A 26,453-nucleotide genomic window follows, 5' to 3' on the forward strand; every position below is an offset into this window, starting at 1 on the left:
TCAAACAAGTCTCAGTGTCATACGCCATGTCTTCTTCACATCTCATTTGACTGTTGGTTCTTGTAACTGTGTTGATACTTTCTGCATTTTGTAGCTGTGGAGCTGCTCCAGTTGCTCCTGGCTGACTGCTGCTCAAACTATCTCTTACCACAGATGTGTCCTGGTGTCTCCATTACTGTCATCATCATAATTGGGTACACTGTGCTTTGCCGCTCTGCTCCTGGACCTATCCAAGGGATAAGCTACGGGATTGGCCTCCACTTCTGCCATCAGACCGGCTGCCGCATTAATGTCTGGGCTGGCTGAGGCCTCCTTAGTTGCAGCGCCATTTGCGATGTCTACTGCCGGAGCAGCCAACTGCTGCTCTGTACATCGCCACATTTAAAACATTTCTTGTGTCCCAAACTAGCGTACACCACGTATGACCCATCGTCATGTTTAACTCTGAAGGAGTGTTTGTGCAGGCAAGTCAAGGAACATAAACACCTGCCACCTCAGAGACTGCACATGCTTCAGTTTGGGATCCTTACATGCCAAACTGATGGTAATAAAACAACTAGCAAATTTGCCGAACCTACGGATGTCATTTTCCAACAGTTCACTTGGGATGAATGGCGGTAGACCTGACACAGTGATCTGCGTAGAAGGAGCTGACATGCGGGATACTTGCACAAACAAGTCCAGGATAATCACGCCACTTTCTATAAGATTACTGACAGTGTGCTCCGAGAACACAACTACCGCTTTGTCATGTCCTACCTGGTCACCGATGGCTAGCAGAACCTCTTCCACTGTGAAACTACCGGGGCAATTCTAAATTCCTACCGGAGGTTTGGGGGTGGGGTCTCGGAGATACCATCCCTCCCAACACCTAGGCAAAACTCAAAAACTATACGGAAAAACTAGTAAGAAGACTTACCTGATCATGCAAGAGAAAGCTGATGGAGAGAAAATAGAGAAAACCCCAAATAGAGCTGAGAAAAAGTTCAAAAACCACATGCTTTTCACATGCCCTCCACCCTCAGTCGCACACATGTTCACATGGAACTCCCAGCATGCAAAGGAGAGAAGAGAAGAAAAGAGAAGAGAAGAGAACAGGTGATTCTTTTCATCTAGCCTGTATTTGACCCCTTAATGGAGAGACACATGTTGAATAAAAACAGACACACAGACTTCAGCTTCATCGGCATGTGTCTGTTGCTTTGATGTTTTCTCCTTGACTTAGATTTTTGTTTGCCTTGTACCTCACTTGTAAGTCGGTTTGTATGAAAGCGTCTGCTAAATGACTAAATGTAAATGTAAATGTGTGTAAATGTGAGGGGAAAAGACCCTATTAGGCTAAGCAGTGGACCGTAAAACACATATTCAATGTACAAACATTATCACAATGTTTCCCAGTATATCCAAAGTGACTAATTTAACAGTAGACTGTATACATACATGTATGCCCATATAAAGCTCTGAATGACAAACAAACCATAACAGTTGCGTCCATCCCCGCTGTAACCAGTAGCACACTTGCACTGGAAGGCCTGGCCCTCTAGTGGAATGCATTGGGCTGAGGTGTCACAGTCATGGTTCCCAGCATAGCAAGGGTTGACCAACTCAGTCCCTGTAAATTCACCTACAAACAGGAAGAGAGAATGATCAAATGATGTCAGAAATCAAAGAGACAAAAATAATTTTTTTGTTAAATCCATTTAGACAAATTTTCATAGAACGGTTTCCTTTTAGGAAGTGAGTCGCTCCATGCTCTTTATATATATATATATATATATATATATATATATATATATATATATATATATATATATATATATATATATATATGTGTGTGTGTGTGTGTGTGTGTGTGTGTGTGTGATATATATATAAAAGAGATTAGGGACACATACACATCAGAGACAGACAGAGGGATAAGCAAGCAGATGTGTGTTAAAGGTTTCCTCATACCAATGCACACCTCAGGTACACAAGTCAATTTAAAAGACAGCCCCTAGACTTGTTTCTGCAAAATCAGGAAGAAAACCTGTAGGGTAGAGCCAACAGGCAAATCATAGTAAAATAGTGTCCTTATAATGAAGTGATGCTTTTTGCTATTCTCCCTAAAAATATTTTTGAAAGCAAACCTTTTTCAAAGCAAATGAGTTTTTCTTTACCAATAGGGGCATTATTTACTATATCAACAAACAAAATTAAACACAAACTGTGATTGATACCTCCCGTGACCGAGGACCAGTCCTGGCTTATTATTAAAGACACAGGAGGAGAAAAGAGAGAGAGAGAGAGAGAGAGAGAGAGGGGGGGGGGGACTCTTCAAAGTCCTCAATGTGGTCAGGAAAAAGGAGAGATGAGAGGGTTAGAAACAACATGGAGGGGAGAAAATACTGAGGGATAATTAGAGAGAGCGAGAAAAAGAGAAGGCAAGTAGGAGAGAAGGGTGGAGAATGCACACACACACACACTCACACACACGAGGTGTACACCATCAAAGTGATAACTGCAGTTTACCACCTGTTGCTTCTTACAAAACTTCTCCACACACAAAAACACACTAACACACACACAAACAGGATGTTTAGAAGTGACAGTAAAATGTATGGTAATATGTATCCAACTATCCTTGAAATCCAACAAACCATCCTTAGTGAAATGTAGAATTATCTATCATCACTGACTTTTACTTGCACATTACAATAACCATAAATGGTGAAGTGGTAATGAAGTAATAAGTATAATAGAAAGTAAAAAGAACAGCATCTTAGAGGGCATTTAGACTGAAAATATGAGGAACCAACAACGTCTAGCTTGAGTAATAATCTATGAGCTGATAGCGAGAGGTTTCTGTGGCAACATACTGTAAGGTCATTTTATTCATCACAGAGAACACTACTCAGCCTGTGAAAACACTTCTGCAGCTATGGGGGGATGTCTGAAGTCTGAGAAAATAAACCCTAATGATGCAATAGGGATGTCATCAGGGTTTAAACTCAAGACTTTAAATATTTAACAACATTTGTAACCATGAAGTGGGGTCATAGAGTTTTAGCAATACAGAATTTAACAGCAGGAAGGGTCTAATGAAATATGCTACTATCTTGAATTATGGAAATTGTTGGATACACCACTTTTAAAAGCTAAAGAAAAGCTGGACATCTTAATATCTGCTTTCCTTTAATCTGCCCCTCAGCTTTATGGGAGCACAATGATAAATAGCCGGAGTGTTCCTTTATACTCTTGTGAGACAGTCATCAACAATCATCATGTTTTCTTTCATTGTGTCAAGTGCTGAAACAATGTTTTTGGTTCACTAACACAATGCGGAGACGATAACTCTCGACAGTTTTGTGGAAACAGCTGAGGCAATCCCACATTATTTTGCTAAACCCCTGCTGTGCTAGTGGTCTCACACAATTGAATGAGGGGGCTGTGTTTGTTTTGCAGTGCCTTAAGCCATCTCCAGATTGACTTGAGTCATGCACCATTCATTTGAATGGAGCCAATCTGTCTTCGCAGCAGGGGTGCCAATGCAGGGTGCTGTTGCAACACAACATAGGGTCATCTGGCAAAAAAAAAAAAAAACTGAACCAGACTCAAAGCATTCCACGTAAATTACTCTGTTACAAAAATACATTTCTGCCGTTTACCCTGCAATTGTCATAATTAGATAAAAAAGTTCCCACCATGATAACTTTGTAAATATGTAAAATCCAGTCTTTCAACACTTAACTAACAGTTAACAGTTTCTTGTACAGAAAACAGTGTTACTGGTGTTGATATTAGACTGAAGGTTGTCCTGAAAGCAAAGTCCAAAGAGAAACGTGATGAAGTGGCTGCAATAGCAGATAAAAAGGATGCATCCAACACATACTTTAGTCCACTAAATTCACTCTCTGTCTGTCTGTTTTTCCACTTTGTCACTTTTTCTCTAAGTTGCTTCAGCTAATCTTCTGATTCCCATGACATCAGTGGGCAGCTATTCTCCCCGTCACCCCCCCTAGAAAATCTGTCATTTGATGCGATATTATTTCCCAGATAGTGTGACAGACACACAAACACACACGCACAAATACACACACACTCACACACACACACACACACACACACAGCACAGCTGGAAGAGCTTTTGGGGATCAGGGGTTTTGTAAACATGGGTTAAGTGGTCTGTGGGTCTGTGTCTTTGTGTGTGTTTGAGAGAGAGAGAACTGTGTCATCATAACCTTTTTAATCTACATGTTGACATTTAATTGACAGAGACTTGATCTGAATTCAAAACCTTGTGGGAAAAAAATCCTATCACTAATACTGTTTCAAACTATTTATGTTGTTCCCTATCTTTCGATGTCTCCTGTTTCTATATGGTTTCCATCAGTGTCAGGTAGAGAAAGCACAATCATGCATGATAGAAAAAGAACATGACACATGTGCATGCTGTTTTTCTATATCCAATTCTATATTTGTATAATCTGGTATTCTGCTGGTGTCTGGAGAAAAGATGAGTGAAGATGATACAATAAGATATACTAATAAAAAGAAGATGAAGAAAAAGAAGAAGAAGAAAAATAAAATAAAAAATAATGATAAGATATAACAATAGAAAGAGTGAGACAAACCTCCTTTCTAATAAACAAAACAGTGTGCTTCCTCCTGTGCTCAATTAGCCAATGTTTATAGAACCATTTACTAAACCTTTTGATTATTCCATAAAAAACTGAAACTGAAAATGGAGGATATTTAAAACATATCTGACAGCCACAAAGAGTGGGATCATATTAACAAATCCTAAGAATGCCACAGAAACATGATTCTAAAATAAAGATTTTATTTTAGAATCATAAAGTACTTTCAAATAGAAAAGACAGAGGTGGGGGTGTTTCCCTTCACACTCTGGTATGTATTTGTCTTTCTTCATTATGAAATCTCACTGACTGATGGTAAACAGATTTTGATCAAATTGCCTAACTAGTTCATTATCCAGGACAATGTTACCTCTATGTAAGTGATAAATGTCAGTCATCTACCTGAACAAACAAAACTAGTCAAATACTTACAGTCATCTGGGATGCAAAACATGGTAAGTACGATTCTAAAAGTGGTGCAGTGTGTCTGTGGCCTCTCGCAGACAGTGAACAGTTGAGTTGATACAGACACTTAAACAATGTTTTCTGTGGTTTCAGATTGAAATTATGCACACAGCTTTGGGCATGTGTGTTTAATGCCAAACTTTGTCCAACTCTGCACGGTGGTTTCGCTGTCTTTTTGTGGCAGGCTTGCAACAATTACTGAGTGGTCTGATTGCTAGTTGGGGCTCTAGAATAGAAAACCTCACATTTTCAATGTCTCCAATGTGTTTGCCCATTCAAAGATTGACAGAGATGGTCTGGAATGGATTTAAACAGTCGCAAGCTCTGTCCTCATTATAATGGGAAAATGGTGGGCTTCTGCTGAGGGTAACACGTTATTTAATGTCTGGAAGGATATTACTTTTATGTTGTTTGGACTGATATTGCATTTAAAACTCTTTCTATTAACACCTTTTAAAATCTGTTAAATTTATTTCAGATCTGGGACTAGTTTATAACATGGTCAGGAAGGCTGATGAATAGGTGTGTCCATTATTTTTTCCTTTTCATGTGCAGCCTTGATGTGGACTGGTTTGAGGTATTATGACTGTTCTTGTCTTGTGAAAGATTTTGGCTTAAAAATAAAGTCACATTCAGGAACAATTACATTTTATTGAGCTTTCTCCACCTTCCTAATAGTGGTAAGCCTCCAAAAAAAATCTGGCTCACCTCCAACTGGGCTAATCTTGTTGGTGATAGCGTATCTAAGGATCCGCTCTTCCTTGACGTACATAACAAACACCCTCTCCATGGTGAGCTGCAGTGTCTCCAAGCCGGCGACACCGTTGTTGTGTCGACAATCGTGGTAGGTGATGTTCTGCTTCAGCTGAAAGGAGAAGGACTCTGAGCCTCGTTCTGCTGACACAACTGAAAACTCCCTTACAGATGACGAAGTGACAACTGCAGAAAGAGAAAATGTTTCAGGGAAAAGTGGACACAAAATGTTATAAATAATATGTCTTTTGTGGTTGTTACGGTTACCAGATGGGTAGTATTGATACGTCTCCTTGAAGGGATCCATGGTAACCTCTGCCCCAGGAGGTAGGAAGGGCACAGTGCCCCTGACTATGGTATCCACGGTGAGGTGGTTGTGGTCATCAAGGCCACGGCCCGTCTGAATGACTGACAGATGCTCGTTTCCAGGGTAAAATATCACCTCTGCATGACGAGTGAACTCAGCACCTGTTAGCACAGTTAGTCAAGTAATCAATCATACTTCTTTTGTTTGTCCATTTATAGATTACTTTCAATACACACATTGCAGACAGACTAAGGTTTCAGTTCATAAAAAGTGGAATGTCTATAATTGTTACATCTATACAGGACACACATACGTTTGCAGCACATACACACACACACACACACACACACACGTGCGAGCGCTCAAACAGCTGTTTCCTATTAGAGAGAGGAGGTGGAAGCCTGATATCACATCACATCCCTGGAGACAATACAGCTGGCTAGGAGACAGAAAACACAAACACAGACAGACACACAAGATGTCCTCACTGTAAGGGAGTTCCCTCTCCTTGCCATAGGCATGAGTCAAGACACCCACACACACACACACACACACACACACACACACACACACACACACACACACACACACACAGTTTACCTGTGACTTTGAATCCTGCTTTACTATTGGGAAACTCCAGAGCAAACAACCAACCAAACAGTTCTCCTATTGGTGCAACTGGCATCAAAGCCCAGCCCACTGGCTCAGGTACCTGGCCAATCAAACCAAAGTTGATAGATGTTAAATAACAGAGGCCAGAATTATATTACATTTTAGAGAGAAAAGAAAGGCTCACCTACTCTAAACTGTTTATTGAATAGACATGTTTTCAAGCTCCTACCTCACTAATGGCGGTGTAAGCTCTCCCATCTCCCACCACGATGTAGGCATGAAGATCAATGTTATTCAGCTCTACTGGAGTCAATCCCACAGTCACAGTTCCGCTCACCTTACCACTGACACGCTGGGGAGCACCTGGAGGAGTCATACTTAAATTTTTAAAAAATTACAATTAAAATAAATATTGCTTAAATGTGGGTAAATAGTAGAGCTCCAACCTTCTGGTAGACACTGGCGACCATTTCCATAGAAGCCAGGCTTGCAGTGACAACAGAAGCCTGTGGCGTACTCTGAGCAGAATGCATTCTGGGAACACTGTTGTTGAAATCTGTAATGCGTAAAAAAATAGACAAAATGTTTAGTTCTGCAGATTACATTTGGACTGTATTGGTGCACTTTTATAATAAAAATAATGAGTAGATATTATGCTATATTCTTCACATACTTGTCACATGTTTGCTTATTCTCTGTACTGTCCTGAAACACTGTGAGGAGGAAAGAAGAAGAGAAATGTTTATCATTATGGATCACATATACAATCCATAGAAGAAACATCACAATCACTCCTATCATGTACTGATGAGTATGCCAATAAAACAAATTCTAGAGAAAGATGTAAATGCAAACCAGTGCTGCTATATGTAATATTCACGGTGGACTTCTTCCTCACTGCATAAGATTAGAAGTTCAGTTTATTTGGAAGAATGATTTGAAGTTTGAAACACTTCCAGTATTTTCATCATACAAACATGCAAGTTTAAATGAAGACAAAATCTCCTATATATGGACAGACGGAAAGAAAGAGAAGTGGACAAGATACTAGAGGATATACAGATACACACATGTGTTAAGAAACTGCTGGGAGAGAAACCAGCTGTTGCAGTCCTGCCTTCCACACCCACTGATCCCCCCCCCCCCCCCCCCCACCCACACAAACACACAAAATAAGTTTTACCCCTCAAATAGTCTTTCAAACTTTATAGGGCTGGCAAAATGTCCTCACTTTGCCAAAATGGTCAATGCACTCTGCTCCTTTTTTTCGAATAGAGAAAAAATTATCTCAGTAGTCAAGTAAGAACACTGCATACTGTTACATGACTGTAAATGTCACTATTATAAAGTAGTTTATGGAACGCTAAAACAGTAAAATAAAGTGTCTTTATTAGTGTAGCAATCTTTACTGCACTGAAAACACCACATGGAGCTTACATAACTACCAATTGAGTGCTTTGCTTTGTCCAGATTGCCTTGTTGCAAACAGCTGATAGAGATCACAATGGAGCATTTTATCACCCAACAGGGGCATCACTCACTCTCTCACACACACCCACACACACACACACACACACACACACATACACACAGACACAAATATACAGATGAGGATAGGATGTTCAGGTGTTTTTTTAAAAACTACTCACACTAAAGCACACACACATTGGAGAGTGCTCACTGCATTGCAAACAAACAGACACAAAATCCCCGGCTAATGGTGTGGAGGGAAAATTGACATCATTTTCACATTGTTTATGTGCTGTATGTATACAGTTTGTAAACATCTGACAGTAAGGAATGCACTGTAAAATGTTTCCTCACTTTATTTTGAACACATTCCATAACAAAAATAGAATTTCACCACTTTAAACTGAACTAAATCACATAACAATTTGAAGCATTATTTATTTTATTTATTTTTTTTACAAGTAGGCAAATTGACTGAGAACACATTCTTATTCACGGTAACTGAAGTCTGTGGTAGTATGGGAGGGACTGTTGAACAAACACACACCTGGGAGCTGCCCAGCACAACGACAGTATTGTACTGCCAGCTGCTGAGCAGCACTGCGGCAGAGAGTGGCAGCAGTGTTCCCCTCCAGTTTATTCAAAGTCACGATCCTTTCAAAAGTTTAGCAGACATCTTCACATGTATATATAAATATTTATGCTCTGTCCATTACCTCCTGTGTTGAGATACACCTCTGCCTCATCTACGCTGACCATGTGACGTCTAGGGGAAAGACGTGGTTCATTTCTGTGGGATGGGTACACATCCACCACCTCCAGAGGAGCCTAAAGGGACATACAGGCCAATGTTTAATCTAAAATATGTTTTTTCTGTTGTTATTGCAAGGAAAGTCATTACTTTCTAACTCTCTCCAGATGTTAGTATGTCTGCACATACTTTACTTATTGTACACAGTATGTAGTGTATCATCATCAGCAGGTCTGACAGCATTTTGTGACACTACAATACTGTCTCCAAACCAGGATTCTATGAAACCATAGAGCCAAAAAACTGACTTCAATTTTAAATTAAAATTACAAATTTTGGCAGCACTGAAAGTTTAAATATTTTTAACTTATGGAACTTATGGTATGTCACTCCCAACAAAAACATGACCTAGTAGCATTGCAGGGTTTGAAGTTTACAGGTTTATAGTAAAGCCAATTCTATTAGTTCCATCTAAGACATAAATATATACAGTTAAAAACATTATAACTGTATTTTTTCCAGATTGTTTACCTGGCATGCTAATGAATTAAATTTCATTTTACCTGTGGTGGCTGTTCCTGGGTCTGTCGAGCAACTCCCCCTGCTATTGTCTCTGGATGATTAGGGGGAGCATACTGCCTTTCTGCTGGCTCTGAATGGTACCTGGGTTCAGACGTCATTGGTGCGTCTTCGCTGCCATATGACACTCGCTGACCAGAATCCTCAGGAGAGGAGGGATCATGTTGATTTGCTGGCTGGAGGGACTTTGAGTGGTCAGGTCTATCAGGGGATGGCTGAGATTCAGCAACTCTGCCTGTTAGAGTGTAATCTTCTTCTTCTAGGTTGTCAGTATAAGTATTTTCTGTATATTCCTCAAAATCAGGATACTCAGGGGTGGTGGTGTCCTAGAAAAATGAACCATGGATGAGTTAAAGAAAGTTTTCAACATGCTGTATCGCAAACACAACTCTTGACTGAAAATGTAATTTGAATTGATTACAGTTATTAAATTACCAGGGTGAAACTATGTCCTGAAGTTGGTCGAGTAGCTAGGAGGCCACCAAAGGATGCAGGAACAATGTTGTTGAAAGAAAAACGATTTCCAATGTGGAAAAGCCAAAGACCAGGAATTCCTGTATTACCAACCCTAGAGAACAAGGATTTAGTTTGCATTTCTAGCCATGTATATAGCAACATCAGTGTGCTTTTTCTACAATGAGCCAAACTTTCTGCCTTCATTATTTGCCGCTGTAGCACATTCTGGCAAGTTAGTCCAATGACACCCGTGAATGTTTCTTCAAACCAAGCAAGTCATTAAATGTAATTTTGTGTGGATAGTGCAAACCCTAATGCTAATTCATTAAAGTTTTCACTTTGTCTTTGTGCAATTAAGGCCAATATTATAGGCGTCTTGGTTGTTAGCAGCAACAACTAACAGCTAACAAAATCCTGCCCGCTGTTTTGCACCAGCTAACTAGTGACTAGCTAGCTAACTAACTGCTTAGGCTTTATTGTTAGCAAAATCTAACATTAGCTAAGTCCTCTGGATACTCTGGCTTTACTGTGCTTCCTATGACATTTTATAGAGCAACACACCTTTATATGTCACATAGTTAATCTCAGTTCAAAAGAAACTGAACTTTATTCATCCTAATAGTAGCATTTTTCAGAAAGCTGTTGCTTGCTGTGTGCGATAATGAGGTGGCTTTGTACTTACTGGTACAGGTTTTTAACACTCTGCTCCGTGCTAGTTAGACTGAAGTGGGGTCCCTCAGTTCGGGAGAAGATTAAATATGGAATTTCTCCTCTGCTGAAACCAACTCTAGCAGGAAGCTCTATCTCAACATTATAAGACTCCTAAAAACAGAAAAAAGTAAAGTTAAAAAAGTAAAAATCTAATTTGCGTGTCGACAAGCCCTGTCAAGCTAAGCTGTGAAATTAAATTAAGCTTTTTGTCTAGTTTACCTTGGGTCGCGTCCCAAAGAAGTTCAGGCCACCTTCAGGGTAGAGGAAGAGAGCGTACGAGTCTGTCTCATCATAACCAATTACTACCTGGAAGGTATTGATCTAAGGAGAAAAATAAAAGGTCTAAAAATAACTTCCTTTGCTTTTAAAGCACAACACAAATGTGCATTTTTTTTTAGGCATGCTTTAAAATCTGCACACACACATTTAAGGAGGCATACTGTAGATGTGTTTATAGCTTTTCAAATATGGAACGTGGAACAAGTGGAAATCTGGACATCAGGCTTCATGTACCGCTAAAAGTCTGTTATGAATGGCTGTTACACCAACAACCAACCAACTTGGAAATGTTCATGCATTATTCCAAGATGGTTAGTCAAAGTGCTAATCTTTCAGTCCAACCAAATAAATAGCTCATGGAGCAAGTTTTGATCTGTACTACTCAGTATGGAGTAGTAGCTGGGGATTGAACCATCAACATTGCAACTAATGAACAACCAATAAAAATACAGGTAAATAAATTAACACCACAGCAGATAATATGTTGTTTCTTGCTCACGGTTTCAGGGTTTGTTTAACATTCTGCATACTGAAATCTCTGTAGGGATAGGGTCTGTCTGAAGCAAAATCTGTAGCTCAGTTGGTAAGGCAGTCGGCCACAGACCACAGGGTCAGTGGTTTGATCCCCAGTCCTGGCTATATGTCGAAGTGTCTCTGGTCAAGACACTTTACCCCTAACAGCCCATTCCCCTTCCCAGCTGTGCAGGGCCTTTCCAAACCCGGCAGAAATTGGGGAGGGTTGCGTAAGGAAGGTCTGTGCCAAATCAACATGCGGATAATGAAATAATGAAACACAATATGAGAACATTGCTGTTCTGCAAAACTCACATGAAATTTAAAGTTTTGTTGAGACACTTTTTGTTTTCAATTTCAGCCCAAGATCAAAGAAATTTCAGCAGTCTACTGGTATTAAAATCTGATCTCAATTTTTAGCTCTGCTGATGTTCTGTGAGTGAGTCAGCTCAGCTCAACTAATCTCAGATAATTTTAACACTCACTACTCAAACTTCACGCCTCTCTTCACACCTTCCTTTCTCTCTAATCTCTCTGCTGGGATTTAAGTTTTTGACAAGGGTCTCAGTTATGTACTGACATACTGACCCAAGTGTCTAGATTTGCATAAACTGATACCAGAAGTGGTACTTTTGGGGAATCTTTTTATAATTAGTTAATGAACGAGAGAACTGCTAGTAGAAATGGTGTGTTGTGAGTTGAGAAACTTGTTTCTTACATGTTTATGAGGGTGTCCAGCACATTTTGCTTTCCAAAACCACAATTTAAAAGAAAAACACATTTGGTAAATGAAAACCATGTTGGTTTGGGAGAGATTCAGATTCTCTCTTTTCACACACACACACACACACACACACACACACACACACACACACACACACACACACACACACACACACACACACACACACACAGAATCCAAAACATGAACACACACCTAATTCTCTTACAACCCCCAGCCCAGATGTTCATCTCCACAGCTGTCTTCCTGTGTGTTTGGACATTTTTCATGATGATGTTACAACACGCAGACATTGTTATAAAGTGAGTCCTGGGGTGAACATACAGTACACAAACACAGTTGTCCATCCACCTATATTCATGTTCTGTGTAATGTATGTGTATGTGTTCCTAATTGCGTACATTAACATCTTTAAGCTATCTTGTTGTTTGTGGGCGGAGAAGACTTTGCAGCCTGCTGGCTCTTTGTAATTAGTGACGGGTGTTGGCAGGGGGGTCTTTTTCCCTCCTTCTTTCCTCAGGGAAGGTGAATTCTGCATTCTGTCTGTCCTTTAGAATCCTTTCTAAACCCTGTTTCAGACATGTGTCAGGAAAATGTCAGGAGGATCAGGTCCTGACATTTTCTGGAGTTTCCCTTTCAGACCTGTAGCCAACATCAGGAGATAGTCCATGTGAGATGCGTTCTCACTTGTGAATACTCTGTGTAAATGGACAAGGGGTGGTGCTTGGGCACCTAAGCAGGGTGCAGGACATGACACCAAAACAAAACTTCGGAATTGACAGTGTTTTGCTTTGTAATCTGGTCGTTTACCACAGAATTTCGTGCTGTTCCTTGTATTTGTTTGACGATTTCCAGGTCTGCTCCAACTGACAGAATTTCACGAAGGTCCTTGTCCTTCCAGGTCGATGTTGTTGTTTTCGTATGAATGAATGAGCTCTTCACCTTCGGGTGTTTGTATTTGCCCAGCTTTGTGGAAGTCTCGGGAAATGGATGTCATCAACACACCCACTCATTCATGGTGAATTCTCTGGAATATTACCTCCTCTATTCACAAATGAGCTTGGTTGGGAATAATCCTGACTTTGCACTAGGGAACTGGTTGGGTACAATCCGAGTTATGTCAGAGCCAACAGACTTGTGCATTTACGCTCACACATACACCCTTTCCAGATAAAGTCTGGATAATGTCTGAATTCCAGTGTATGTCTGAAAGGGGCTTTAGTTCATGTATTTCTCTTATCTCTCAAGAAGCACAATTAAGAGAGAGACAATATTAGAATATGAGAAATGTTAACATTTAATCTACAATTAGGTAAATATTTTAATTGCCCTATATTTTTGTTATCACCAAATATGAATTAATACATAAGGATTTTCCTTATGAATTAATTTAACTTTCCTAAGACTGATCCTTGTGGCACTTCACAATTCACACTTGCAAGTTCTGAAACAGTCTTACTTAATTTGACATATTGGTATCAGTTATCAAGATAACTTTGCAGCCATATGACTCTGCAACATCTCATATGTCATACCTCCCTAATTGTACAGTGATTTATTATTAATATTATATATGGTATCAAATGCCTTTTTAAGGTCAACAAAAAATTCCCACCATACACTGTTTTTACTGATTATGTTGGTTATTTCTTCTACTACTTCCATTAGTGTGAATGCAGTAGTATGAGTGCCCTAAAATCATATTAATTGCCACTCTGAAATTGGGGAAGCAATGACAAAGGCCAGTAATGATACTGGCCTATAGTTGAAAATTGATGTCTATCACCTGATTTATACAAAACAGGTGACTTTGCGATTTTTATCATCTCTGGAAATACCTCAGTTTTAAAAGAAAAATGACAAATATATGTAAATGGCTTGACCGCACAATCAATAATGCTCTTCAGAAATGAAATATCAGTGTGTTTGCATGGACTTAAGTAACCATACATTTCTTAAATGTCATGTAGATGGGAAAAGCTGGTTTCTGAAATTGGCGTATACAATTATGGAAAGCTGATGTTCCCTGGTAGATTTCTGTTGGAGAACATTGATTTCTTTGCCATGTATATGTGTAACCAGGTTTTTAATCAGCCCTCTTTAGGCTTTCATCAGAGGTGGAGGAGAAATCAGGTTGCTGCATGTATACATAGATTTCCAGTAACCAGGTTTGAAGAGAAAGCTGATTTCTGAGTACTCTAAGTCCATGTAAATCCACTAACCACCATCAGAGTCTGTTGATCGTTTCCCCTCACAATCATTTACAACTGACAACCTCTGCAAAACTATTCACATTACCATTAGGCCAGGCTGTTGTTAAGTGTACAGGAACTGAATATATGACAACATTTAAGCAACATTAATTTTGACATTTTAATAATTAACCAGACTAAACTTATTTGCCAAAATATCGCACTGTTCATTTCATTTGTGTTATCTTCGTCATCTTTCTTCTGTCTGTATGGTCATTTGCTGTGTTTGAGTATGTAGTTCTGGTGTTCTTTACACCCACAACTGGAAGACAAAAAAATTACAGCCAATACACATCAGAGAGTTTCACACAAACACACAGCCCTTGGCATTTTGTCACACCTTTTTTAAAAGGTGTCCTTCCTTACACTTCTTACACTGACCAGACTCCGCACAGATGGTAATCGTTTTAAGGACCTACAAATGTTTGATGTTAAGGTCATTGCAGCTGTTTAGCAGTGAAGTGCTAATATCATCAGTCTGATAGGCTTGTGTGGGGTCAGGGTGAGGGTCAGGAAATACCCAGCAGTTTGAATAAAAACACATTTTGTAAACATCTCCTGGTATCTGTACCACATTTCCTGAGCTTTAATGCAGCCAAATTTGTGATTTTGTGCACATATTACAAATTATTATAACTTATACTGTATACTGAATACTGCGACGCTCTGTTAATTGGGTTAACGGTATGCACAGTCAAACCCTTGCAGATGATCCAAAATGCAGCAGCACGCCTGATTTTTAATCGGCCAAAAAGGACTCACTCTTCAGATTTCTGCACCTACAGGGTGATTACCTCAACAGCTCCTGCTTACCTCAACTCCCTCATTCAGGTCTACAATCTCTTCCATCTGCTGCCGTCTGCCAAGGAACGATGTCTGATGGTCCAAGAACCGCACAGAAGACATCAAGCAAAACTCTTCAGCTCTTCACAATGATCGCACGATGGTGGAACGAGCTAGCAAACTCTGCACGCTCAGGAAACTCACTATTCAAATACCCAATATTCAAAAAACTCTTCCGCACCTTCCTATGCACTTAAATCTAATTTTAAAAGAAAAAAGAAAAAACTTACTTTCTGCTTTTTCTTGCACTTTTTTCAATTCAATTCAACTTTATTTATATAGCGCCAATTCACAACAAAGTCATCTCAGGGCACTTTACAGAATAAAGTCAAGATTATAAAGATGTATAGAAAGAACCCAACAATTCCCCCTGTAGCAAGCCATAGGCAACAGTCGAGAGGAAAAATGCCCTTTAACGGAAGAAACCTCCAGCAGAACCAGGCTCAGGGTGGACGGCCATCTGCATTCAGTTGCATCTCATGAAATGTAAACATTTTTCCGATAGGACTTTGCTTTGATGTTTTCTCCTTGACTTAGATTCTTGCTTGCATTGTACCTCACTTGTAAGTCGCTTTGGATAAAAGTATCTGCTAAATGACTAAACGTAAATCAACGTAACTTGCTCCAAAATTTGCTGCATGTGAGAAAAACCAAAAGGATACAAACATTTGTTCATACCCTTTGCAGTCTTAATGTGGACATAATATAGTTTTAAAAATTTGTGAAGTTGAACTGTACTTTAAGTTACAGTCACAAAACACTGTTGCTAAATGTAAAATACAGTTGCTGCATAATTTCTTCTGTATGCTGTTACAACGTGAGAAATATTGGAGAAACTTAAAACTATATTAGAAAGGTATTTGCTAAAACACAAGATCTGATTTGGAAAACACTGGACCCTATATGGCTCTAATAAATACATGTGTTTCTTCTTCTTCTTTTCCTTTCGGCTGCTCCCTTTCAGGGGTCGCCACAGCGAATCATGTGCCTCCATCTAACCCTGTCCTCTGCATCCTCTTCACTCACACCAACTAACTTCATGTCCTCCCTCATTACATCCATAAATCTCCTCTTTGGTCTTCCTCTAGACCTTCTTCATGCAAATATTACATAACATGGCTGCATCATACCGAACTGTTCATTGTAGTCATGACATATTTTAGATTAGTTTGGTCTGGTTTAGTATTTATTTAGTGCTGCTCTGGTTTACTCAGTCGAGTTTAGTCTACTGTGCTATATGTAACTTAAGCTGAAGATAGTTTATACGACCATCTATATCATCTGTGTTTTAAATACATGACTCAGCACACAGCAACAAATGCTCTGAATCATGTTGTAATTATGTAGAGCTGGTTACTTAGTCTGGAACGCCCACAGGAAGTGAGAGAGACAGATAAAAACTAGCCAGGATGCATGTACTACACTTGTTTGTTAGTTGCCGGTTTTTCAGCTCCTCGTCTACAACACAGCTGCAAACAGGCATAGAGAGAGACAGAGAGCAGCTGCAGTCCAGCTGCCAGCCTGTGCTACAAATGGAACTGCTTACAGCGTGGGAACTGGCATGCGCACACACACACACACACACACACACGGTGTACCAAGAATGAGCTATCAGGCTACACTAACAAACTGTGAACTTCTAGTCATTTTAAAAAAGATGAAAATATCTAGAAATGTTTCTTCAAGGTATTGTGTATAGTTTTAGTTTAAAAACTTTTTTTATGTTGCCACATCATTATTTACTGCTTACATACACTTCTCAAGAACTTCAGTCAGAAAATATAAATACTTTTTGTAACATATAGGTAGGTTTTGATTGTAAATAGACTAATTATTAATCAATATTTTTGTAAAACCTGCATTTAAAGTTTGCTTTGTTTGAGTTTTATATTTAGAGTTAGCTGAAAGTTTAATCATAGATCAAGAAATTTGTATTTGTCCTTTTTTAACATACTGTAATTCTTTAAATCAGGAGAAAAACCTTTGCCTGGGCTTAGTGTTTTATATTTTCATCTTTCATTTTTAAGCATTGGTTTCAGTGTAGTTTGCAACAATTGTTGTTCCTATTGTTCTTTTCTTCATAAGGACTAGTCACAAACTGGTTTAATGCTGTGTCATTGGGCACATGAGAGACAACATGAAGAAAAACTTTGGCTGTGAGAAACAGTGTTTTGTTTACAGCACATTGGAGCCGTACATAAAAACAAATGTAATGTAATGTCGGGATCATCTCACATAGACAATGTCACGATTCCAGTACATATGTGAAAAGGGCAACGACTGAATTTCCAAAGTTTGGAAATTCCTTAATATTTTTATCATTCTTTATCAGCTTTTGCATATCTCAGCCTTTACATCCAAAAAAGGGCCATTACTGATCATGCTTTGACTCTGGAAGAATCAACTTGGCAACCATTGGATTTCTTCCTTTTATAAGATTTCAAATGTATCCATGTGCCTTCTTGATAAGCTTAATTTTAATACAGAGTCTCATTTGGAAATTCATGTTCCCATTTATTTTAAAACTTTAAACTGTTGAACTTTTTGATCAGCTCAAGAGCACATGGTGGGTCGAATCAAAACTGCATTATTATATTCGGAAAGGTTTGTGAACATCTTTCACTGCAGCTACAAACCACAGCACCATCACTGCACTATTAATTAGCTAAGCCGTCAAGATCCCAGGTCTCAATTCTGTTCTCTGGTTTACTTCATCTGTACTTAAATGACTGTTACAGAGCTGTACAGTCACAAAGTAAATTGAGCTATTTCTTTCTGGCTGTGGTTGACATTAACTCACTGATTAGTAATAACCACAATGTGTCCCATGGTGCAAAACAACAGAGTAACATATTATGAAAGCTGAAGTTCAGTACATGTCTGCTTTGAACCGGGAGGAACATATTTAAAGGGATGCCTCCTGTGTCACTGCAAGGGGCCCCAGAAACAACAAATAACACAATAGTTCCTACTGTGCTACAAAAGAGAATAAAGGCACAGAAGAGAAGAGAAGGTAAAAGAGAGAAGACGAGAAGGCAACATGAAAGGCAACTGTAAAAAACAACATAAGAGTCCATTTATTAATTTATTCAACGTTACCTTAACACAGCAGGCATCTATACAGCTCAACATACGTTTCAAGTTTGCACATACAGCTTTAAAGGGACTTTAAAGGGAGAATAATGAGCAAAACAGAAAAAAATGCTCCATTATGGCAAAGGTTAAATCACATTCCATTTACATTAAATGTCTCAATAAGGGAATCTTTAGGACAGACAAAGGTTTTGTAATCTGTAAGCATGTTTACCTTTAATTTCAAGAGAATTCGTATTATGTCATTTGTTCAAATTAGAATTGTAAATAGATTGCGATCTTACAGGAAAAGTCAATTTTTTAAAAATTGACTTTTTAAAAATGGTGAACCAACCCAACAAACACAGTCACGTTGTCCAAAAACACTGGGAAACAGCTAACAAAAGCAAAATCAGCATGCAGCACCTCAAACGCTCTGAAATCATCATGTGGCCCTATTCTGGCTGTGACTTTAATTAACTCAGGAATTAGGAATAACCACAATATGTCCCCTTGCATAAAATGTTGGAAGAAATATTACTGAATGGGTTCCTCAAGGTAGTCCAGTTTCTGACCACAGTCCAAAGACATGAATGCTAGGTTAATTGGCAAATCTTGCGCGCAGATTTGAATGTAAGTGTGAATGTCTGTCTGTGTGTGTCTCTCTGTGTTGGCCCTGAGAAAGACTGGCACTGTCTTTGTGGGGAAGTGGGGATGAACCCCCACTTCACACCATCACTCTTTTGCTTTAATGTTCTCTTCTCTTTTCTCCTGTTATTTCTTTCCCCTTCACACACCCCACCCCCCCAACACACACACACACACACACACACACACACACACACACACACACCTTAAGTTAATCAGTTTACACACTAACAACTCTACCCCCAACACAGACCACCTAGCACCTCTGGCTAATCACTTCAAAGACAGATACTATCAGTCCAAAGGGAGACTCATTGAAGCAAAACCCAGACTGCTCCAATCTGACAAGCCCGATGGAACGTTTAAACATCACAATAGTCCACAGTCCAAAGTCCCCCACAACCCCTTAGCACATGAAAAAAATTTATACTTAAAGAGGTGGAAAACAGCCTTTAATCACTATTACATCAACATTGAATTGAGACTTAAGTCCAATATTTGATGCTCAGAGAAGATGCAATCACTGATTTGTCCATTTGGCAGCATTGCAATCAAAACAAGCCACAGGTACAAAGAACTCTCCTAATACTGCCTATCCCCACAAGACTATTTAAATGTTTATGTTTTGATCAATCAGGAAGAAAGAAGGAGGCATAAAAGAAACCAGACAATGAGAGTAAGAGAAAAAAAGGACAAACACAGATGAGAGGAAGAGACAGAGACTAAGAGATCCCCTGGGGTTTTCCTTAAATCTGCCACTCCCCTCATCCCTCCATCCCACATGCTACAATCTAGAAACAACAAAGCACTGTTTGTTTGATCAATAAGTTCAGTAGTTCTGGCTTTACTTGGAGTCTCTCCCAGAGTTTAACTTAAACAAAGCCTTAGCTGCTCTGGCAGGTGACTCTTAATTTTAAATGTTTGCCATTTCTGAAAGGTGCTCTGGAAGGGATTCGAGGGGAACCTATACAAGTTATTATAAAGAAACAAGGCAAAATTTGTAACTAGTACACCTTCAATTAAAAAACATTCCTTCAGTTTATATGACAGGAGGAGTATTGCTCAGTCAGTTTTATATTATCTTTTGTGGTGGGTTTAAAAATTATGCATCACTTACTCTGATGATGCCATATTTAGGTCATAAGGCTCTTCATAGTTTGTCAGACTATCTTTGATTCTGTAGCTCTCAATATTTAACACTCTTTTAGAAATCTTCCTCTTGTGAGTTACCCAATCTTTATGAAAGAAAGATTCTAAATGGTGGAGTTGTTCTTTAATTTTCCACTAAATTACTAGTGTAATCTAAAGACTTACTTAGTTAACAGCTAGGAGCTATTATTTTAAGAAAATTTTAATTTTCCCTTTGTTATAAAATGACAAGCTTCTTTCCAGAAACAATTCTTGAAAATGAAATGTGAAATAAGGTTTCCCCCTCATGCAGAATAAGGCCTTGTTAAAAGGACAGGTGTGTCTTTGTGTTTTTACACATTCAGTGAAAGTTGTTGTACATTCACAGGTACACTGCAAACAGGAACTGCTAAGATATAAATTGGCCTCTGTTTATTGGTACTAATTAGGTATATAAATACTGGCAGCACAACGGAGCTCGAGTTGTAGCCCACAGTGTAACTCACTGACTCCATTGTAAAAATGATACTTCCTGTTTAAATTCCCCAAAATACGTGAACGTGAAGTTCTAAACCTTATAGCATATTTATCTCTCAAATCAAAGTAATGCAAAGCAAATAACATGGTAGGGTGGAGGACTGGGTGACTTTAATGATAAACCAAGTTATTAACTGGTCAATGGCTAACAAACAAGGAGGGGAGTACATTCCACCAGAGCATGACAGCCTGAATGGTCAAAGCATGTTTGTGTCTACCTGTGTGTGAACTGGAGTGAGAGGATAACAAGTTGGGACGGGGGCACTTTGATGACCTTAAAAGATGGCCTCTGACCCCATGAAAAGGTTAAGAGATGGATTAGGAGGACAAGGGGAATTACAAAAAGCCTCCTCCCCTGGGCTGATTACAAGTGAAGAACAACTTCCAGGAATTTGGGATTATGTGCCTCACGAGAACCAAAACATGTTAGTGAGGGATATGTTGGCTGTTTGCATGATGATTGCGTGACTACTTGTCCATCTGTGGATCAAGTAATCCAACATAACAGTGAGCAGAGCTGCTGTTATCTATTTTTTAGTCCATCTTACCTTGTTTGAAGGTCCATTGGTTCGAATTTGTTCTTCATATGCTGCAACATTGTCCCATGTTGCCACCACAGCGTGTGTGGGTGTGAATTTTGCATCTGGAAACCCTCGATGTACTTCCTGGATGAGCAGATGAATGAATGAATAAATGAATGAATGAATGAATGAAAGAGTGGTGGAGGAAAAGACATGGAAAGGTAAATCAAAGAAAGATGGAATGAGCAATGGGCTGAACTAATGGATGAAGTACTGGAAAAAGAAAAAACCCAGAGCTGAATTTAAGTAGGAAACACAGAGTATTCACCTTGCCTTTAGAAAATGAAAGTCTCTAATAAAACAATTTTAAGAGATTTCTGATGCTTCTGTGGATAAACAGACCTGAGCCACTCGGTTGAGGATGTTGGGTGTTTCCGTCACCCTGTAGTAAATCTGTCCACGTCCTCCACTGGTGTCAATGTCAGCCAGGAATGGGGCCACAACAGGAAAATCTGTGGGGAAGCTATCATCAACGTATTGCTTCTCCATCGGCAAGTCCTGGGCTGATATGATACCATTGGTGGCCACCTAAACAAAAGAAAGTCACTAATTAGTGTCGTACCAGGATGACCTCTGAAGTAGAAATCATGAAGCATCATGAACCCATTGAACCCCCTAATGAAGCCATATCTTTTCATAAACCACTGGAACCTTGCTGGGCACCATTGCAACCCCCAACATGTACTCCAGAAACCACATAATGAACCCCTAGATTCCCCTCATAAACCACTGGAACCTCCGGAGGGATTCTTGAGCCTGGTCCCTGAATGTGCTTTAGAAATGGTAAAACCCCATCTTCCTGATTGACTGTCCTTTTAATATTTGACTGTGTGGTAATAAGTATCATGCATATGTGACATATGTCCATTTATTTCTGCATTTTTAATAGATTTAACTTGTTTTAAATGTAACTAAGTACATAATACACTATAATTAGCCACACTTTTTAATGTACTTTTACTTTTGTTGCAAACAAAATGTTGGCTATAAAAATGGCTATAAAATAAGATGCTTCACAAGGTATTTCCACCTAGAGCAGCTATCGAAATGTTATATTAAATTATTATTATGGTTATTTATTACTATAGTAATAGGAATTATTTTAATTAATCGATACTTTTAGCTTTATTTAAAATAAAGTGTTCTTTTTTTATGTTTATCAAAATATATACATCACCAATGACGCCAACATTAATTTACTGATACCATGTTGGTATTTCAATAATAATTATCCTATTATTTAAGAATGCAAATTACTAAGAATAAATATTTTAAAGTTTGAATGCATGACTTTTGCTTAGTAATCTGAGAGATCTTCTACCGCTCAGTTTAATTTAATTCAATTCTTTCCAGCACATAATTTTCTTTTATTCTTGACCTGACTTACACTAGGACACTTTGAGATGATTTTTTTCTTGAAATGATCGTGCTCAGAGTGTTTGTGAGAAACCACTGTACTTAGGAGATGATACTGAAATGCAGAAAGTGCCATCTGTTGAAGTTCTAACGTGTGGTCACTTTACCACAAGTCAAAAAATAGAAGAAAACAGCACCAGGTTCTAAAAGTGTCTGGTCACTTTTCCCCCGTGTACACATGATGGCAAATCAGTTAAAGACCATATACTTACATACAGCTGGGAGAACATTGCGTTGTAGAAGTAAAAGGGTTTGGGCAGCGAAAGCACTTTGGACGTTTCATCGTCGCCCTCTGCCAGAATGAAGTCCCCACTTAAAATGCCATAAGGAAAAAGATCAGTCCTCTGGATGGCTGTAACCACACACACGCTGCAGCTCCAGGACAGCAGACAAACAGCCAACATTTGCCGTCTGTCCATTGTAGAGCTGAAGCGACTGAGGTGCTCGGCACGATAAGAGGCAGCACAAGCAGAGAGGGGCAGCTTGACACGGAGCAGAGAGAAGGAGAAGTCAGCCCTCTTCTCACAGCCTCTGATACTCTGCAGAGAGGGAGGGAGCAGGAGGCTACACGCGCTCTGATTGGTCAGAGGAGATTTGAGTGACAGCAGCAGGCCGGCGCTGGAGGTAACATCTGGCTCGTATTAGACCGAAGACAAATACAGCATTTTTAATCCGGATGTAACTCTATCTGTTTTACAACAGTGAAAAAGAGATATCGTGCACATTTTACACGCCGACAGACACACACACGTGTATTAAAGAAAGAAAAAATGTCATTTATGAATTATGAGAAAAACTATTGTGATAAATGAATGCATTTTTATTATTTCAAAAATTTGGTTTTGTGTATATGTGATTAAACTGGCCAGATATGTGTGTCACAAAACATTAAAACCACAGGTGAATACATATTTTTAAAAATTTAAATAATTTCAGTTACAAAAACATGTTTTTTACAAACAACATAAAGGGAAAAATTTCAAACTGATATTAATAACATGTAATGACGCATACACTACCCTCTTTATTGTCCTTGTTTTTGAAACAAAACACAATCTAACTGAAAAATGCCTACATTATTACTCATCAAGATACTTTCTTGTTGTGAATAGTTGTTGCTTATTTAAAAACAGAAGTCATGATGTGAATATTAGCAATTGAAGTAAGACAATTGTGGTAAATATGACATAACAAATGGGCCACTTGGTTTGATCTAATATTGCAGGTCAATACAATGTTGTTATTGATCTATTGACTCTTCCCCTAAGTTATAGCTGATTTGAATCTATTATTAACTGTGAATTAGTTAGTGAACCTTAAAATGCCTAGCAGTGTGTGCCACCTGGTGTCTCATACAGTGGATTGCACTGCACTCCAAACACTGGATTTGAGTCGAGTTGTCACAGTCCTGTCCCCGTGTTTAAGTTATCTAGCTTTATTTCCTGTTTTGGCTTTTATTTTATTGATCCTCCTGTGTCTCTTCCTGTGAGTCTGTTTGCTGTCTTTAACTTTCTCGTTTTGTCCTGATTTGCTTCACCTGTTCTCCAGTCTTTTTATACCCTGCTCTCCCCACTGTTCTCTGCTGGTTTGTGTTATGTGTTAGTGCTCAGTCTGTGTTCGTCACTAGTTTGTATCCTGCCTGATCCCTGTCCCGACTCAAGGTTTTTGGTCTATGGTTTGGTCTCTCCTTGTTATGTGGTTTGGTTTTCCTTTGTTAGGTTTGCAGTAGTTTATTAGTTTACTTATTTACTTTACCTTGTTCCCTGTATTTGTTATCCCCATTAATTTCCCGTTGCCTCTAGTTTAGTTTGTTTAGGTTTTATTCCCTTCTGTCTATTCCTTTTTAGTTCATTTGTCCCTGTTAATTTACCCTCTTACCTGTGTATTAGAATTAGTTAAGGTCTAGTCTGGTGCCTGTATGTACCCTACCTTGTGTTAGTCATGTATGTGTGCACCCTGTTGTTTGAATAGCTATTTTAGTCCGTTGATTACCCTGTATGTGTTTAGTTTGTTGTTTTGTTACCTTTAGTTCCATAAGTTCCTAACCCTCCTCCTGTGGAGTAATTTTTAGTTGTGTTAACCCTCCTGTTTCTTTATAAATAAATACCCTTTTCTTTATACCTCCTTTTGCCGTCTCCTTACTTGAGTCCTTGCTAAAATACTTGTACTAACCGTAACACGAGTTCAATACAATTGACTGGATTTTAATTGATGTCCTTCACTTGATTTTTCTTCTTCAGACTGAACAATTTAACATCTTTTAATAAAACAAGTAAAGCACATTGCAAATAAATCAAACCACTAACGGGTAAATTACTCATTACCACCTCATACTGCAACTTACAAGTTTGAAACTAAAGAATTGAAAGGACAAATACATTAAACTGCCTTTGAGCTATGTTGGCTTTTGTCTCCTCGTGTTGACATGTTCCCTCAGATGGTAATTGTGATAATTGTCTTTTTTCCTCTGCTCAGCTCAAGGACTAAAGATGACCTGATCTAACATGAGCTCATATTGGCACATAAGTATGTTATGTATTTAAATTTTAAATTAATTGAGAATTCACCTGTTGTATATTGTCATGGCAAAAATGATTATTTGTTCTTAGACACCTCAAGTGTAATCAATAAAGACGCTTCAACGTCCAGGGTGTCTTTTAGGGTTTTATTATCTTGCAAGAGAGAAGTACATCAACAGAGTTTCAAGCCTCCAGCTTATGCAGTTATAAACATCATATATATCACACATTAGTTTTATATCTTTCTGTTGCTGGGACAGAACATTCTCCACCCTCAGGCTACTGTCCCCAGCCCTTTTCTCCTTTTATGGAAATCTTTTCCCTTGTCAGCACTTTGATAAGCACCTGTGAGCATAGTGATTCTGGGTCACTACAATTCAATTCAACTTTATTTATATAGCGCCAATTCACAACAAAGTTATCTCAGGGCACTTTACAGAATAAAGTCAAGATTATAAAAATGTATAGAGCGAACCCAACAATTCCCCCTTGAGCAAGCCATAGGTAATAGTGGAGAGGAAAAACTCCCTTTAATGGAAGAAATCTCCAGCAGAACCAGGCTCAGGGTGGGCGGCCATCTGCCTTGACCAGTTGGGGTGAGTGGAAAGTGAAGAGAGAAAAGAAAAGAGTAACAAAAAGCTACAGTGTGGGATAGCCTGCTGTTGGACAATAACTGACCTTGGAGCAGTCCTGCAAACACTTCAAGACAAAACATGTTTATGAGACAAAGTTTGAACATCATTTTAAACATCCTTTAAAAGTAAACAAGTTGTCATTACAACTAGGTAAAATGCAATCATTTAATCATACTTGATTTTCCATCCCAATTCCCTCCTTTTGGTTATATTTTAATCACAAGACACACAACAGAGCTCATCAGATGTACAAATTCATTAAAATTCACTATACTTCCTCTTAATGTAGTATTGGAAATTTAGGCACTGTTTTTGTGTGACATAGACATCACTGGGTACAGAGCTAAGCATACATTAGAAAGTATCATATAGCATATTTACACAGTGATTTACATCACTAGAATTTGTGGGCAGGTCAACATCAGGCTGTAAAAGAGGAACTAAATTCTTTGCAGATGTTTTATCAATGAGTGTCATCTGATGAGTCATAGCACTCTGTGACTCGCATAATTGGACCTCTTACACATGGGATAAGACAACACCTCTAAAATGTAAAAATTGCAAG

General features: G+C 38.8%; 1 protein-coding gene across 5 annotated transcripts in view; it reads right to left on the reverse strand.

Annotated features, from left to right (window-relative positions):
• nid2a (nidogen 2a (osteonidogen)) overlaps positions 1-23,248 on the reverse strand; it is a 53,957-nt gene extending 30,709 nt beyond the window's left edge. For 4 of the 5 annotated variants that reach the window (XM_067493268.1, XM_067493265.1, XM_067493267.1 and 1 more), the window contains exons 1-15: positions 22,947-23,248; positions 21,661-21,846; positions 21,286-21,402; positions 10,943-11,044; positions 10,695-10,834; positions 9,992-10,124; positions 9,541-9,882; positions 8,943-9,054; positions 7,430-7,469; positions 7,203-7,312; positions 6,986-7,119; positions 6,745-6,856; positions 6,105-6,305; positions 5,793-6,023; positions 1,478-1,624 (exon numbers count right to left, since the gene is read on the reverse strand). In XM_067493268.1, the coding sequence (XP_067349369.1) occupies positions 1,478-1,624; positions 5,793-6,023; positions 6,105-6,305; positions 6,745-6,856; positions 6,986-7,119; positions 7,203-7,312; positions 7,430-7,469; positions 8,943-9,054; positions 9,541-9,882; positions 9,992-10,124; positions 10,695-10,834; positions 10,943-11,044; positions 21,286-21,402; positions 21,661-21,846; positions 22,947-23,153 (2,314 nt within the window). In that variant the 5' untranslated portion in view covers positions 23,154-23,248. The remainder of the gene's footprint in view (positions 1-1,477; positions 1,625-5,792; positions 6,024-6,104; positions 6,306-6,744; positions 6,857-6,985; positions 7,120-7,202; positions 7,313-7,429; positions 7,470-8,942; positions 9,055-9,540; positions 9,883-9,991; positions 10,125-10,694; positions 10,835-10,942; positions 11,045-21,285; positions 21,403-21,660; positions 21,847-22,946) is intronic. The other variant, XM_067493264.1, reaches the window with a different exon arrangement.
• Positions 23,249-26,453: the final 3,205 nt, after the last annotated feature.

The sequence above is a fragment of the Channa argus genome, chromosome 23 (assembly GCF_033026475.1).
Source record: "Channa argus isolate prfri chromosome 23, Channa argus male v1.0, whole genome shotgun sequence".
Classification (NCBI taxonomy): Eukaryota; Metazoa; Chordata; class Actinopteri; order Anabantiformes; family Channidae; genus Channa; species Channa argus.